Source organism: Chanos chanos, chromosome 16 (genome assembly GCF_902362185.1).
Source record: "Chanos chanos chromosome 16, fChaCha1.1, whole genome shotgun sequence".
NCBI classification, from domain to species: Eukaryota; Metazoa; Chordata; class Actinopteri; order Gonorynchiformes; family Chanidae; genus Chanos; species Chanos chanos.
The window spans coordinates 10,680,162-10,695,642 of record NC_044510.1 but is presented as its reverse complement, the minus strand read 5'-3'; the positions used below and the strand labels follow the sequence as shown (position 1 = coordinate 10,695,642).

At 40.0% G+C, this 15,481-nt stretch overlaps 1 protein-coding gene across 1 annotated transcript; it reads right to left on the bottom strand.

The window, feature by feature from the left end:
* Window positions 1-2,750: 2,750 nt before the first annotated feature.
* On the bottom strand, window positions 2,751-15,276 carry LOC115829186 (beta-1,4 N-acetylgalactosaminyltransferase 2-like). The gene is made up of 6 exons (XM_030793248.1): window positions 15,180-15,276; window positions 9,348-9,434; window positions 6,592-6,773; window positions 6,233-6,376; window positions 3,564-3,792; window positions 2,751-2,932 (listed from the first exon to the last, which is right to left on the bottom strand). The coding sequence occupies exons 1-6, from the start codon at window positions 15,274-15,276 to the stop codon at window positions 2,751-2,753; spliced, it is 921 nt and encodes a 306-aa protein (XP_030649108.1).
* Between the last annotated feature and the right edge of the window lie 205 nt (window positions 15,277-15,481).

Genomic DNA, 15,481 nt, shown 5'->3' with positions numbered 1-15,481 from the left:
CGACATATTTCAGAGTTTGGCCAAGCCAGGCAAGACAATGCACTGATAAGAATAATAGCCCTCAATCCCAAACATACATCTTTTGTAGACAAGGAACACATACTGCTCCTCCGCATAGAATCCCTTGGGAAAACCTATTAGAAGAGTTCTGCAAAGCCTGTCACCTACTACAAAGGAAAAGAGAACAGGAAGACAACATCACTAGCACCCTGGAGTTCCTGTCCCTCATAAGGCCGTACAGAGATGCATTGATAGTGTCCATTGGTATGCACATCACTGACACTGATGACACGAACTGATATCAAGGAGATGGAAGAAACAGGTTTTGTTTAGGTATTAATATGGGGTCAGTTTTCATTTCAGAATCCTTCATTTTTTTATTTTTCAGTGAGGAGCAGACTAATGTTTGGTGCTCAGCTCTGTCTGATAGCAGGGAAGTGTGTGCAAAGCCCAGGTCTTATCCAACTCCCTGGCAGCTCATGCCGATGAAAAACACTGGATGTAACAAAACATTCAGTTTGTTCACATTTTTGGTTGAGATACTAAGCTAACTCAGAGCTCTGCCCTCCACCAGGCCCCCGTCTGTTGTACCCTCCACAGATGGAATACCGGTGGATGCACTCAGTGACGCCTGAGAGTACAGCAATACCTCAACTCACAACACTACAGAACACTGCCAAGTACAACAGGGAAACACAAGCATCGACCCTGACCACACGGTCCCTGGATTATGGCAGCTGCTTTTCCATCTGTGAATCTGATATTGAGCAAAAGCTGTGGGTTACACTTCAGATTGTACCTGCATCACCTTTTGTAAAGTTTTGTTGACGAGTAAACCGTGGTGTCATGGGTAACTAAAAGAAAGTTCAATTTAAAAATCAATCAAAAGTAAATGAGAACCCACAAGATTTTCCCTTAAGCTTTCGCAGAAAAGAGCAAATCACCTGTTCCCATTCATTGTCCAGGATCACTGATAATATTCTCTTACTGTCACAGTATACCCTTCCACAGTATTGCCCTTCCTCATTAATGTACAGCTAAGACTGTAAAAACAGTACAACGTAAATTTTAAAGTTACTTTGATGATAATGATGTTTTGCCACTGTCAATGCAACATTGCCTCTGAGTTTCTTAATCGTGTTTAAATAAAAAAACAAAACAAAAAAAAAAACAAAACAAAAGTGTATTAAACAAGTAGCAAATGAAAATTTCCGATCCATATACAGTTCATGTAACTACTCATTGCCAGCGCCATCAAACAAAAATGTTAATGAACAATTAATTTTGTTTACTAAATTTTCCTTCCTCAGAGCTTCCAAAACTCAGTTTCCAAAACTCCCATCTTCAGCCAATCTGACATATTTTCCACACGGTGACCGTTTGATAGAATTACTGTGCAAGTGAATTTGAGTACAGTATTCCTCAGATTTGCATGGTTGAAGATAAAGCATATCTGAGCTGGAGCAAGTTCATTTTACTGCTCAGTGAGCGATGACTGGCCAGAAATGCTGAAGGTGCAGTCAGGCTGGATGGGTTAATTTGTAGCTTGAACACTAGCTAACCTAACAGTCACAGTCTCTGGGCATAGAGTCTGGAAAATGACTTGTATGTTTCATCCCTCTTTCACTTAGATAGTTTGCAACACTGAAACATTTGACACACAAATAGCTGTAATGGATGTGACTTGATAAGGTGATGACATCAAACAGTGATGATTTCAGCATTTTGAAACAGTGAAGTCTGTCCTGAAGCACACGGTTCCATTTCTGTCAACAATTCATCTTTGTTTTCTTTTCTGTGATCACTTGTTTTGCAAGTGATCATAACCTCTACAATCGCCACAGTATTCTGGTTTAAGAATCTGTCATTCAAACTGACTGGGGCAAATTTACTATGCTGTGCTTATGTTTCAGTTAGTTGGCCCTTTCACTGGCTTAATTTACATGACAGCCCAAAAATAGCCTGTCTAGCAACACATTAATCAAACACTGTCAACAGACTCTATTTGAAAACTAGAAGTGAATTTACCTGTTGTTTGTAGCTAGCATGACAAAATGACCAAACAATCTTCCTGTTCCTCTTTTTTAATATGCAAGAAAAGCTGGACATGCAGCACCACCAAACTTTTCTTTTTCTTTTGAAGAGAATGTAGAAACAATAACACAGATTGCAAATACAACATATATATAACCCTAACCCTAACCCATATATCTACTAACCATATTCCAAGCAGAAAGAAACTGAATAAGACAAACATGATATCATGAATTGGGTGAAAAACTGAATGCATGTGCAGTATACATGGATGTATTAACACAGGGTATACCAGGGTATAAGGCACAAAGGACTTCAGATAGGATTCACAGAATCTTTCAGGATTACAAGGCATCAGATTAATGAGTTACCATTCATTCATTCATTCATTCATTCATTCATTCATTCACTCATTCATTCAGGTAAGGTCAAGACCTCACAAACCAAACAAAGGAAAAGCAGTGATATATATACTAAAAAGAAATCAGGCTTGTTTAACAAAAAACAGGTGAACACAGTGACTGAATAATTACCTGATTAAACCAAGGAAAACAAGACAGTGACTAAACAATAAAAACAGGACACTACATAGACTTCAGAGTGGGAGGCGTGGAAACCCAGAGTGTAACACGTGATTATAACAGCGATCCTCTGTACATATAGCAAAATGCAAGTAGAACTGACTACTACAAACAGAAAACAACCAATTTAGCTGTTCAATATCTGACACATTTTAAACGGTTCTTGAAGAAATGCAGGGCCAGTTTCCTTGTCTCTTCACTTTCCCTCTGTATCCTGTATTGATTGTATCTGCTGTGGTCAAGCTTGGGTTGGTGACCTACTCTGATAGAGCGACAGGAGGCAATCAACAGATCTCCAAGGCCATCCATGAAGAACTCTTAATGAAGAAGAACGGTGGAAGTAGAGACAGTGCATAAAAAGAAGGTGAATGTAGATGAGAACCATGTGTAATCATCAATAGAATTATGAAACTTACTACAAGTACATATTTTTGTGACACACTATTAAAGGCCAAAATGAGAAATATGTTTTTACTGGTTTGTTAACTGACTTTCAAAAACATTCCTACTATAGTAATCAACACACCATCCGTTGATCAAAGCTGTCAGCACTGCTTAGGAATGGTGAAGCTAAAGCAAACAACTGCAATTTTGCAACTACTTTTTGTCCATTTTGGCACAATCTGTCTTTATCCTGTTTTAAAAAGTCTAAGTCTATATTTTGACAGTCTCAAATATAGCCATTTGTTGTCAGAGCAGGAAGCAGCAATATTTATTTGTGAAGTTTAAGTTGAGAAAAAAACCCTCTAAGTATTACAAATTTCAGAGAAAACTTTCTTTTTTTCAACTACAAACTGTGTGGTATCATTCAGACTGCTCTGAGAAAACATCACTCAGTTAAAACTTGGCACAATTGTAAGAATCAGTGATTAATGTGATTAGTGATTAATGATTAATATATCTTTTCTAGGGACTAAATGATGCTGTTGAAATATTCTTTAAACTTACCACTATGGGCCACTCTTTTTAGCTGAGGGTCAAAGCCCACCCTACGCACTGAATCTGTGCGGGCCAAGAAGAAGTTGACAACACCATCAACAAGGGAGCAGTCTGGGTATCCAGGAAGAGGCTGGTGTGTTTTTCCAAAAAACCTGGACAGACAGCCTCCTTCATTTATGTCCCCCTCTTCATACACTAGTTTGGAGTAAAATGTATTTTTACCTACAGCTCCACCCACCTGTTCACATGGGGGGGAAGAGAGGAGAGGAGCACTGTTATCAGTGGCGATGGACTGAGGTCAGCAGGGAATGGCCAGTGGGGAACATTCAGAGACATATACTGTTGAAATATACTGTTGGGTCTTATTTGTTCAGCATCTTTTGGACATGAGAATTTTGTAAAAGTCAGTTTGAACCAGACATTTCATCACAAACTGAGACAGTTTGATGCTAAAGCCTTATTTTTTATAAATAATGATTATTCAAATTTTCGTCAGTCCACAATCCAATTGTTTTTTCTTGCTACACATCCCTTCTTCTCCCAATTTAGTCATAGAAAGTTCTCTCGTATTTTTTTTCCTTACTACTTGCTCAACTCCCACACAGGTTAGGGAGGGTGTAGTGTACAGGTGGAGATGCGACCATTTCTTTTCACCAGATTGCAGAGGACTTTTTTGGGGAGCAGCACGTGAAGGTTCCTGTCACTCCCATGGATTTGGCCACCACTAATCTAGTACACTTGACCAACCATTTGGAGTACCTATTGCAGTGATGAGGTGACAATCCTTTGCCAGCCTCTCGTACCCCTGAGTTTTGCCAGCTTTTTCCATGAGGATGCTATGCCAGAATCACTGCTACAAGGATTGAAAACAAGTTATGTTTTTGGCCTATATACTTTAAAACATCTGTACAATCCTTCCACTGTTGTAGTCAAGACCACCTAAACCGAGACCAAGTCATGACCAAGACCAGAGTGTATCGAGACTGAGACAAAACCAAGATTTTGAGGGGTTGAGACCAAGCCCAGACCAAGACCAAGGCAGGACGAGACCGAATCAAGACCAGGACCAGGCCAGTGCTAGTCCCACACTGCATGACATAGAAACACTGTACAGTGTACACTTGGGATAAAATGTGGAACATGCAACCATAGGCACTTCTCAAATTGATCTGAAAGATCCACGGTCCCATAAAAACACCACCTACAAACAAACACTAAGAGCTGAAATCAATTTAACCATCTTTATTCAGCACTCTTTTTCCATGTTTTGCCATCCTGCTAACACAATACAATTTTTTGTGCAAGCGCTTTTTTAACATCTTTTCTGATTTCACACTTTTCTAACAACTTTCACAACTGTATTTATGTGTTTATTTTATCATTACTAGGGTGTTATTGACATATAAGATCAAACAAAATATCTACATCCTTTTGTTGGTCACTAGAACTAGGCCTTACCCTCAAGGCTGACCCCAAAAAGCGCTTTTTTCACGTTTTCTGTTTTTACAAATTTCTGAGAAGTTTCACAACTGTATTTTTATGTTTATTCCATTAATACTAGAGTATTATTGACATATAAGATGAGAGGAAATATGTACATCCTTTAGTTGGTCACTAGGACTTAGCCTGACCTTTACAACTGATCCCCAAAAACACTTTTTTCACGTTTCGTGATTTCACAAATTTCTAAGAAACTGTATTTATGTGTTTATTTCATCAATTCCAGGGTGTTATTGATATTTAAGATGAAATTAAATGTCTACATACATTAGTCACTAGGATCAGGCCTGACCTTTGAAGTTGACCCAGACTCATTTTAGATATATATTCCAATTTCACAATTTTTTGAGAAATTTCACAATCGTACTTTTATGGTCATTTCATCGATACTAGTAAGTTATTGAAATCTAAGTGGAAGTTGTCTAGATGCCTGGTTGGTCACTAGAACTAGGTCGAACCTTTGAACAGAAAGGTCCCAAAATGTGTTTTCAATAGTTATTGTTATTATTCAGAAGAGCAATCATGAGTAATCCTTTACTACTGTTTAAAGAGAAACTGAACATAAAATATAAGTATTCACAATTTGTTGACCATCCATGGCCTTATACTTCACCAATGTTCCACTTGCAGCACACTAATTTCTCTTCAGGAAGCATGAACTTTCGAGGGACTTTTATCTTGAAACGCCATCTCCATGCAAGACGAGCGGTGTAATAAACAGTAGGATGCAATAAAGTGCCTTAAATTGATATTCATTTGCATTTAATGTCATATTTGAACCATATTTTTCATTTCACAACTGAATACAAGGCAGGATAACATAATGTGTAAATAGTTTATATAATTTAATGAGATAGAGACCTAACTATCTGGTGATTGCCAAGCGAATGTCTAATTTTAAGCTAACTTCACCGTGGTTGATATCCCTGCAGTTGTGGTCTTGACCGGCCTTGAAATAAAATCCTGAGTCGTCTATGTCTGAGACCGAGACAAGACCGAGTAAAAATATGGTCGATTCCGAGACAAGACCGAGATCTACAAAAAGTGATCTTGAGACCGGTCTGCAGACCAAAACCGATCTCAAGTACTGCAACACTGAATCCTTGCCCTCATACCTTGAGTGCTATACTCAGAATTCAAATTTGGAGTCACACGTAATGATTGCTTGAATTACTCACAATGTCCAACTCTGGAACAGCCTCCATGATCTCCACAAAACGCTCAATATTGGTCTCATTGGTAAACTGGAAGTCATCGTCCACCCAGAGGAAATATTTGGTGGTTACTTGAGAGACAGCAAGATTCCTACCAGCAAACCAGCCCTGAAGTATCAAACAAAAAAGTTTTATATCAATTTGAGGGTAGATTTAGTGTTCAAAGAGGCACTTTCCCTTGATACAGATTTATCAGTTAGAGTCGTGTTTGACATAGTTACACAATTATAGGATCAAATCATGATCAGCATAAGAGATTTACCAAGTAGCTTGTTCATTATTTCATCATGAGTTTGTACAAATTTATAAATGTATAAATTTACCTTAGCTGGAGGCATAATGTAATGTTCAATGTTAGCGCCATTCACCCTTTCCGGGTTTAAGCTGTCATCTGCAACAATTATTTTGATGTCTTTGTAACACTTCCGAATACTGTCAATTAGAACATTCAGTTCCTTATACCTCAAAAATGTCTTGGTTGTAACTGTCACTTGGGAGTTGACATCTACAGAGAGGAAAATGGAAAGTTCTTATAAGATTGCTGTAAACTTGATTCAAGTATTGCTGTATGTCATTGATTAACAAAAATAAGAGCACTTATGATTCACTGAGAACAATAATAAAAGAAAAATCATCAAACATGTCAAGTCTCAGTCAAATCATTATGCTTTACAATTAAGGAAACCATCATTTGAAAGGCATGATCCTAAAATCACATCACATCACATCACATCACATCACATCACATCATATCACATCGTCTGCTGCTTTTCCGGGACCGGGTCGCAGTGGTAGCAGGCTGAGGAGGGTGGCCCAGAAGTTCCTTTTCCCGGCAACATTCACCAGCTCCTCCTGAGGGATCCTAAGGTGTTCCCAGGCTAGTCAAGATATATAATCCTCCTTACGTGTCCTCGGTCTGCCCCGGGGTCTCCTCCCAGTTGGGCGTTCCCGGGAACACCTCTACAGGGAGACGCCCAGGAGGCATCATGACTAGATGCCCAAAATACCTCAACTGATTCCTTTCAATGCGCAGGAGCAGCGGCTCTACTCTGAGCTCCTCCCAGATGTCTGGGCTACTCACCCTATTCCTAAGGGTGCGCGCAGCCACCCTGTGAATGAACTCAGAGCTTGTAACAATGGGTGAGGGTTGGAACAAAGATCAACCAGTAAATTGAGAGCCTTGCCTTCTGGCTCAACTCCCTCGTTACCACGACAGTCCAGTACAATGACTGCACGACTGCTGCCGCTGCCCTGATTTGCCTGTCAATCTCCTGTTCCATTTTACCTTCACTCGTGAACAAGACCCTGAGATACTTGAACTCCTCCACTTGAGGCAGTAACTCAGTCCCAACTCTGAGGTGGCAAGCCAACTTTTTCCTGCATAGAACCTTGGCCTCAGAATTGGAGTTGCTGATTCTCATCCCGACTGCTTCACACTCGGGCTGCAAACCACCCCAATGTTTGCTGGAGGTCACAGTTTGATGAGGCCAGCAGAACCACATCATCTGCAAAGAGCAGAGACTGCGGTCACTACACTGGACACCCTCCACACCCTGAATGCACCTTGAAATCCTGTCCATGAAAATCATGAACAGGATTGGAGACAAGCTACAGCCCTGGTGGAGTCCAGCATCCACTGCGAATGAGCTTGACTCAGTGCCAAGAATTCAGAACCTGCCCGTCCTTTCTGAGAACAGCCTTGATGAAGCCCTGCCTTCCCCTCTTGAGTTGCCTGATGGTTTACCAGAAAATCTTTGGGGCCAACCGTAAGTCCTTCTCCATGGCCTCCCCGAACACCTCCCATACCCGAGTTTTTGCCTCCACGACCAACATCACTGCAGCCTTTTTGGCCTGCCAGTACCTTTTGGGCAATTCCGGAGTTCTCTCAGCTAGCCAAGCCAGGAAGCCCTCCTTTTTCAGCCTGACAGCCTCCCATCCACCGGTCCTTGGGTTGCCGCCACAACAGGCACAGATGACCATCTGGCCACAGTTCAAAGCTGCCGCTTCAACAACTGACGCTTTGAACAAGGTCCATTCGGACTCCATTGCCCGAACCTTCTTCGGGCTCAGGGACAAGCTCCCTTGGAGGTGTGAGCTGAAGGCCTTCCCGGACAGGGTCCTCAGCCAATGTTCCCAGTTCATCCTTACTACACACGTGGGTTTACCAGGTCTATCCAGCAGCCTCCCCTGCCATCTGATCCAACTCGCCAGGTGGTGATCAGTTGACAGTTCTGCCCCTCTCTTCACCCGAGTGTCCAGACCATAAGGTCCTATGAGACACTACAAAGTCAATCATCTACTGCTGGCCTAAGGAGCTCTGGTACCAAGCACATTTGTAAGCTGCCTTATGCTCAAACATGGTGTTCATTATGGATGAATCATGACTTGCACAGATGTCCAACAACAAAGCACCACTTGGGTTCAGATCAGGTAGGCCGTTCCTCCCAATCATCTCCCTCAAAGTTTCTCCATTATTGCCAACGTGTTAAAGTGTTGAAATCTCCCAGTGGGACTACCAATTCCCCAGATGGTGCCTTTACTAGGATACTTTCCAATGCCTCTTAGAAGGCTGGGTACTCCGAGCGGCCGTTCGGTGCGTAAACCGTCACAACAGTCAGAGATTTCCCCCTTGCAACCTGAAGGCGCAGTGAGACGACCCTCTCATTCACTGGGACAAACTCCAACACAGCGGCGCTCAGTGAGGGGCTAACAAGTAACCCCACATCTACTCCCGCCTCTCACCCCGGGCAACTCTGGAGAAGGATAGAGTCAAGCCCATCCAGGAGTTTGGTTCCAGAGACAAGGCTGTGTGGAGAAGTGAGCCTTTCTATATCTAGTCAGTATCACTTTACCTTCTGCACAAGTCCCAGGTCCTTCCCCCCAAGAGAGGTGACATTCCACACACCAAAAGCCTGTTTCTGTATCGTAAGTCCAGTCCACCGGGGCCTTTGCCCCAACCTGCCACTCACGTGGCATTGCACCCGGCCCCTATTTCTCCCCTTGTAGGTGGTGGGTCCACGAGAGGATACTAAAATCAGTGTTTGTGATAATAAAGGAAAAGGTCATCAGGAGGTCTGACCTGTTCCAGGGTCATACAGAACAGGCACCGAGGTCCTCTTAATGATAATGGGGAACATGATTTCAGCGTCTTCAAATATGAAATGTGCTGAAAGAGACAAGATTAAAACTTGAGTGTCAGTACTCATTTATGTCTGTGCCTGCCAGCACTTCTCATCTATTGTGAAGCCAAAGTGACACAGGAAAAATGTGTTGTCCCACCACTGCATCATTTTCATTTTGGCTATATTTCATTCATTTGGCTGATGCAAACAGATTTAATTCAAGGATTTTGCAGTATTTATCCATTTACATTGCAATTACTGTTAAGTGCACTTGATTGTTATGAGAATACGTTTTGCAGCGATTTCAAAGCTGAATTCTCGAGATCCTCAAGTTAGTTTAAGCGCATAGTTCGCCTACAAAATGGCGGGGCCGAGTATTTAGCGCCATAATTTTCTGCAACCAGAGGGTGCAGTGAGACCTTATAGTGTGCATTAAAGTTATACTACTTTGTGAGACCTAACTCAAGGAATTTAATTGTTATAGTTTCTTCACGTATGGACAATGTAATAATCCGTTTGTATTACAGATGTTATACTGTACAATTGGAAACAGTATTCAACGTGCATATTTTTGAGAAATATTTGAATATTTTTTTTAAAATTCGCGATTTTTGTCTACATGGCTTAAACAATGCAAAAATTCAATAATGAATTAGCAGACTGGTGTCAAAAGCAAGATGTTCCCCCAAAATATTCCCCCACTGATTTGAGAAATGTTTCTTCCCCTGAGAAGCATTTCAGGAACACTTTAAAGTCTAACAATAGAACTGAAATAATTTCATAGAACTTCATAGAACATAATGAACAGTTTAAAGTCTAATAATAGAATCGGAACAGCTTTAGATGTAATGTACATTAAAAGGAGGTCTATAACTTTTTTTTGTTATTTTATATAAATATTTGGATATGTTACAATACAGTCCTTTTCTTTTTGTAAGTCAAATTTAATTTATGAATACATGACAATTTATGATGGATTTTCAGGTAGAAATTTGTGGAATTTTAAACATATTTTGACAGATTTATTTGATATAATATTATTACATCTTTAGTTTGAGCTAAACTTGTGGCATGATGTGTTAAATACCCATGCGGTGGGTATTTAATTGTTTTTAATTACTGTCATCATAATCTTATATTCATTTATTAAATCACTTATGATATTACCCACTTTGCTTGTGGAAAAGCAGAAGCTTTGGAATAACATCCAGCATTTCTTGCTTCACTTTGTCCATCAGAATAACTTTAGGATAGGACAAAAATATTGTCAGTCGATATCGTAGCAATGTCATCGGTCATATAGGTATGAATGATTCAATGAGTAAAAATCCTTTAGAGCTGATGAGCTATTTGAAGGGCAAAAAAGATTCTTCGTCATTTCTATGTAAAAATTGTATCTATAATTTTCCAGTATTGAGAAACTGATGGAAAAGTTGTGAAAGAGTTATGATTGAGTTGGCATGCTTAGGTTTTGCTAAACAAGATTATCTTAGATACTCAGTATATAATCTTACAGTGTAATTACACATAACATTACAGAGTCACTACCTGAAAAAATGGTAAGTGACAGCTTTGTAACAAAAATATTGCAATTGCCAATTTATCTAACTACACTACACAGTATATTTGACTCAATGAGTCAAGAGCTTGATAATCTCTTCTAAAATGAATCAGGTGTACCATAGCATAACATGCTCATGGCATGGGTTGTTCTAGGAGTAGACTGAAAAATATAATTCCATGAAACTATAGAACAGTAATTATTAGAAAGCAAAAAAAAGTATAAGCAAACATTGCCTACCTTGATGTTGGTGATCCTCTGACAGAAAAAGGCACAACCAAAAAAATGAAAATTATAACAGCCATGAGACAGAGCACCACTACGAAAGCATTCAGAAACTTAGAGTTCTGGGTCTTCATTCTGATAGTTTCACAGCTTAATCATATTTGAAAGAAAAAATATAAGAGAGAAGGCAGGGTATCTGTTAAGAATGAGGATCTGGAGAGGAAATAGAACAACATTTAAGTTGGTTTAAAAAAGCCAAGCTTAAAACAGTTGTAATCGTTTTCTATACCTTCATACATACACCACTAACAGTTTTAGTGGGATTTACATTTGTGCCAATTCACCAGAGACAGTTCTGGGGAGACATCACAAATCTCCTGGCATGTCTATGAATCCTATAATATACTTCCCCAGACAGGCAGAGAGGATAAAACACCACTTGCATTTGCATATCTCTATTGGTTCTCATTTAACTTCCTTTTAAATATTCCATGCTTTCATTGGTTCCCTATTTGTCAGTCAGGTATGTGAAAAACTAGTTATGTCATCTTGTACCTGGTATCCTAAACAAGTCACCTCGAATTCTGATGTGTGTGGTACCAGCCGTGGAGTGTTAAGTCACTGTCATAAACCTGAGATAGTGCACATCAGTTAGAAAGCTACCTAATGATACTCCACAACATTGATATAATGGCTGGATAATGAACAAGGACAGTACTGTGGACATGAGGCACCACTGTTGCATAGTGTAGAGAGTGCACGTTATATTTTTAATATGACCATATGGTAGACGTGAGGTTGTGGACATTGGCACAGGGGTTGTGGGTGTGCACTCATAACCATACGGGTTGCCCAGAATGCAGGCAGGTGTTCTACTGACAGATATGTCCTACATAGAGCTTGTCTGATACCTCCGCACTTGCATTGAGAAATTTTAAAACTCTAAAAGTGAAAAAAGCTTTACGTGACTTAATGTACCAAGACAACGAACTAGATAATCAGAATTTCTGACACCGTTCATTTGCCATAAACACTATCTCCTGCCAAAACGAGACCGTCGTCCAAAGACAAGACATTCATTTTTATGTTAAGTGTTTCCTCTCCATAGAAAGCTCAAGTTTGTCGGCATTATGTGATTGTGTCAGCAGTTGGTCTTTTGCTCTGCGAAGTGATTGGTCATATTTAGAGTTATTAACGTGATTGCTAAATGTACATAGCCTGACGATTGTCAGCAAAGCTCATGATCAACCTCATGTAGACAGCGTTCTTTGGTTCTTTGCAAAAGGCACAGAGCTTTTAAAAGGAATATTTGCTCTTGCTTAAGTATTATGACTGATGTTTGTTTGATCTGACTGCTGTTTGTTTGATCTGTTTGATCTGTTCCAGTTGCCGTTTTTAATTTCCTCACTGAAAATGGATGGGGAAAGCTTTAGGTCTCTAGTGGTACGACGATGGATTGCACACAACAGCACTCGATAATTAGATTCAGTGGTCTTTTACTCCATGACTACACTTCAGCTGGACACAAGTCCAATATTTAGGACCTGAGTACTGAGTGGTGAGAAGGCCCTATTCTTTTTCTTTTTTCTTTTTATGTATTATATGGGTCTCATGCATGGATGCGGCAGAATGGCTCGACAGCGCCCCCTACACAATTTCAACGAAGGGTTGCCATTGGCTTCATTTTCACCTACATCTACGAAATTCGGTAGGCACATGTAACATGTGCAGGAGGAGTCAGGATCACTGGTATCTCAGGAGTAGCATGTGTGGCGAGAGATAGAGAGAGAGAGGTAGAGAGAGAGAGAGAGAGAGAGAGAGAGAGAGAGAGAGAGACATTGTTAGATATGTTCATTGCCACATAATGGTTAAGGGGCAATGTACATTGTGTGTCAAGTGCAGACAGGGACTCTGGCAAGACTAACTATTACAGCACAGCTAAAAGGGAGAGCTGGAAGGTAATACAGACATGAGGGCACTCTAGGAGACAAGGCGGCCAGTCATTCCACTGTCAACAAACCTGAGCGAACATGTTAGAGTGGGGGGCGGGTGGGGGCAGAATCCAAACATCCCAGTTCACCAAACACTCTATGCCTGAGAACCCTCCAGATCTGCTCCTTTACATAGTAAAAAGCTGTTAGCAAAAGGCTTGACTAAACAGATAAATTTTCAGCTACAGTACATTTATTTGAATATTACACATGAACTTAAAACATTGCTATATGTTTACCAGACACTCTCACGGTCTATCTGTATGTATGTATGCATGCAGTAGGTGATTTGTTAATTTTAACGGGGGTGGCCCAATGGTCACTGATACTAGAGTGTATATAGGGGGATAGCATGTTAAAACAAGGAGGGTGCATTTTGGTCATTTTGCTAACAAGGGTGATGACATCGCCCCTAATATCCCTACAAATCACCTACTGTTTGTATGTGTGTTTGATGTAGATTCCTTAAGAACAAAATGATCATATTATCAAACAAAATGGTTTAATCTCCTAATAACACTTCATTAACTTGTCGATGTAGTCCGCTGTTGTTTACCACAAAGCTTATTTCTGTTGGCATTGGAGTGCTAACTATATGGCTTATCAGTGGATAACTTGCTTGATGCTTCATCCTTGTATGGTTTAAAAAAAGAACGTTTCTCTCATTCTCAAAAACCACACATTTTTTTCTCAGGCACCCAACCCCCATTCCGCTGTTTTTCTGGCTTTTTGGGTTTTTTTTTTTAACAAATTTCTTACAAACACAAGTTCAGTGAACACATCCCCCTGACAAAATTAGCTCTGACAACATTCTCAAAGAGTCAGTACAATGAATTACTAGAAGTTTCATTTTTGAAAACTCATACCGTTGAGTTCAATATCCAAAACTTGACATAGCACTTTGACTTAAAGAGAAGAAATAAGTGGGCATGAGTAAATGAGGCTATAATATTTTACACTGCATTAAGTTGGTGTAACTCAAGTACACATTGTCCAATCTGCCCCAAACCTCACATGATTGATAAGAGTCCTGGCCTGAAGACATCTACATGCAAATATTCAGTTTTAGACGTAGCGCCCCCTACTGGCAACAGGAAATAACTTTTTTTTTACTTTGATGTACTCCTCTTAGGTGGTTGATCTGATCCACTTCCAATTTGGTCAGAAAAGCCTTAAGACCTTAATATTTGTGTTTGTTTGCCAATAGCCCAGCAAGTGGGTTGGATATATTATGTGGTTTTGTGGTTTTAAGCCTGAATTCATTTAGCTGTTGCTATGACCATGTAATTTGGCCAACACATCAGATGTGAGTGCATTGTTGGATGACAGAATGTACGGGTCGCAAATGGCCAGAGGTGCGAGGGCCTGTCATTGCCGCTCGCGGCTATATTTTTTAAAGTTAAGTTTGCGCTGCAGCATCATCCAATCACTTTGCATTTTCTCGCGTAAATGCATCTCTAGTTATCTCATATAGCTTAACAAAAAACATATTCACTACCCCCAGTGCAATACAAAACAAATTATACTGCTACACTAAAAACTAACATAAAATGAAAAATAAATACCACTGTTTATTGGGAGATACGGAAGCCGCTGCATCCATGAACACCGCTATGTTGTTAGGTTACTGATACATGGGTTTTTATGCACACTGTAGAGGTTAAACATAACAAACTTTCATTGGGAGCCAGGATCTGCACAATACGTAAACTATAAGAACTTAATTTTAATAGTTTATATATTTTTAAAAATGTATTACACTGTTCTCGATACCTGGTATTTACATATGATTGCTGTTGTACTTCAAATATTTTTTGTCTTTGCATTTTGTCTTTAACCATTGACACAGATACTGAATTCTGAAAGAAACTGAGAGTAGTTGAGTTTAATGCAAACTACAACCTAATGAATCCCGTAAACTTTTGAAAATACGGAAGGTGAAGTTGACGTCATGCTGTGTTGAATTTTGGGTAACTTTTTGTTTACGCGCCATGTTGTGAGGATCCTGCTACCTTGCACAGTGAGTTGGAGGCTGTGTTTTGATTCTCTGTTGTGCTTCTGAGAAACATTTCCATTGTAGGTCAGTGCTGCTGCATCAAGCACTGCCATAGTAGGTAACACCATCATTCAGGGAGAAAACTGGACAATGGAATACATTCTTACGCCTTTCCTACGTGTAAAAATCATTGGACGATTTTCCCGATTTAACCCGAAAGCGGGTTTAGTGCAAACTCAGAGTTAATTAATTCAGAGCAAGTAGTAAACCGCCTAATAGAAATGAGTCCTATGGGTTTGTTTTGCTAGGAGAATGAAG

Excerpts from the sequence above, each read along its gene's own strand:
- LOC115829186 (XM_030793248.1), bottom strand. The coding sequence starts at position 15,276 with ATGGCAGTGCTTGATGCAGCAGCACTGACCTACAATGGAAATGTTTCT. Across the intron at positions 6,377-6,591 it reads ACATTATGCCTCCAGCTAAG|GGCTGGTTTGCTGGTAGGAA; the intron begins GTAAATTTATAC and ends TTGATACTTCAG. Across the intron at positions 3,793-6,232 it reads CTGTTCCAGAGTTGGACATT|GTGGGTGGAGCTGTAGGTAA; the intron begins GTGAGTAATTCA and ends CCATGTGAACAG.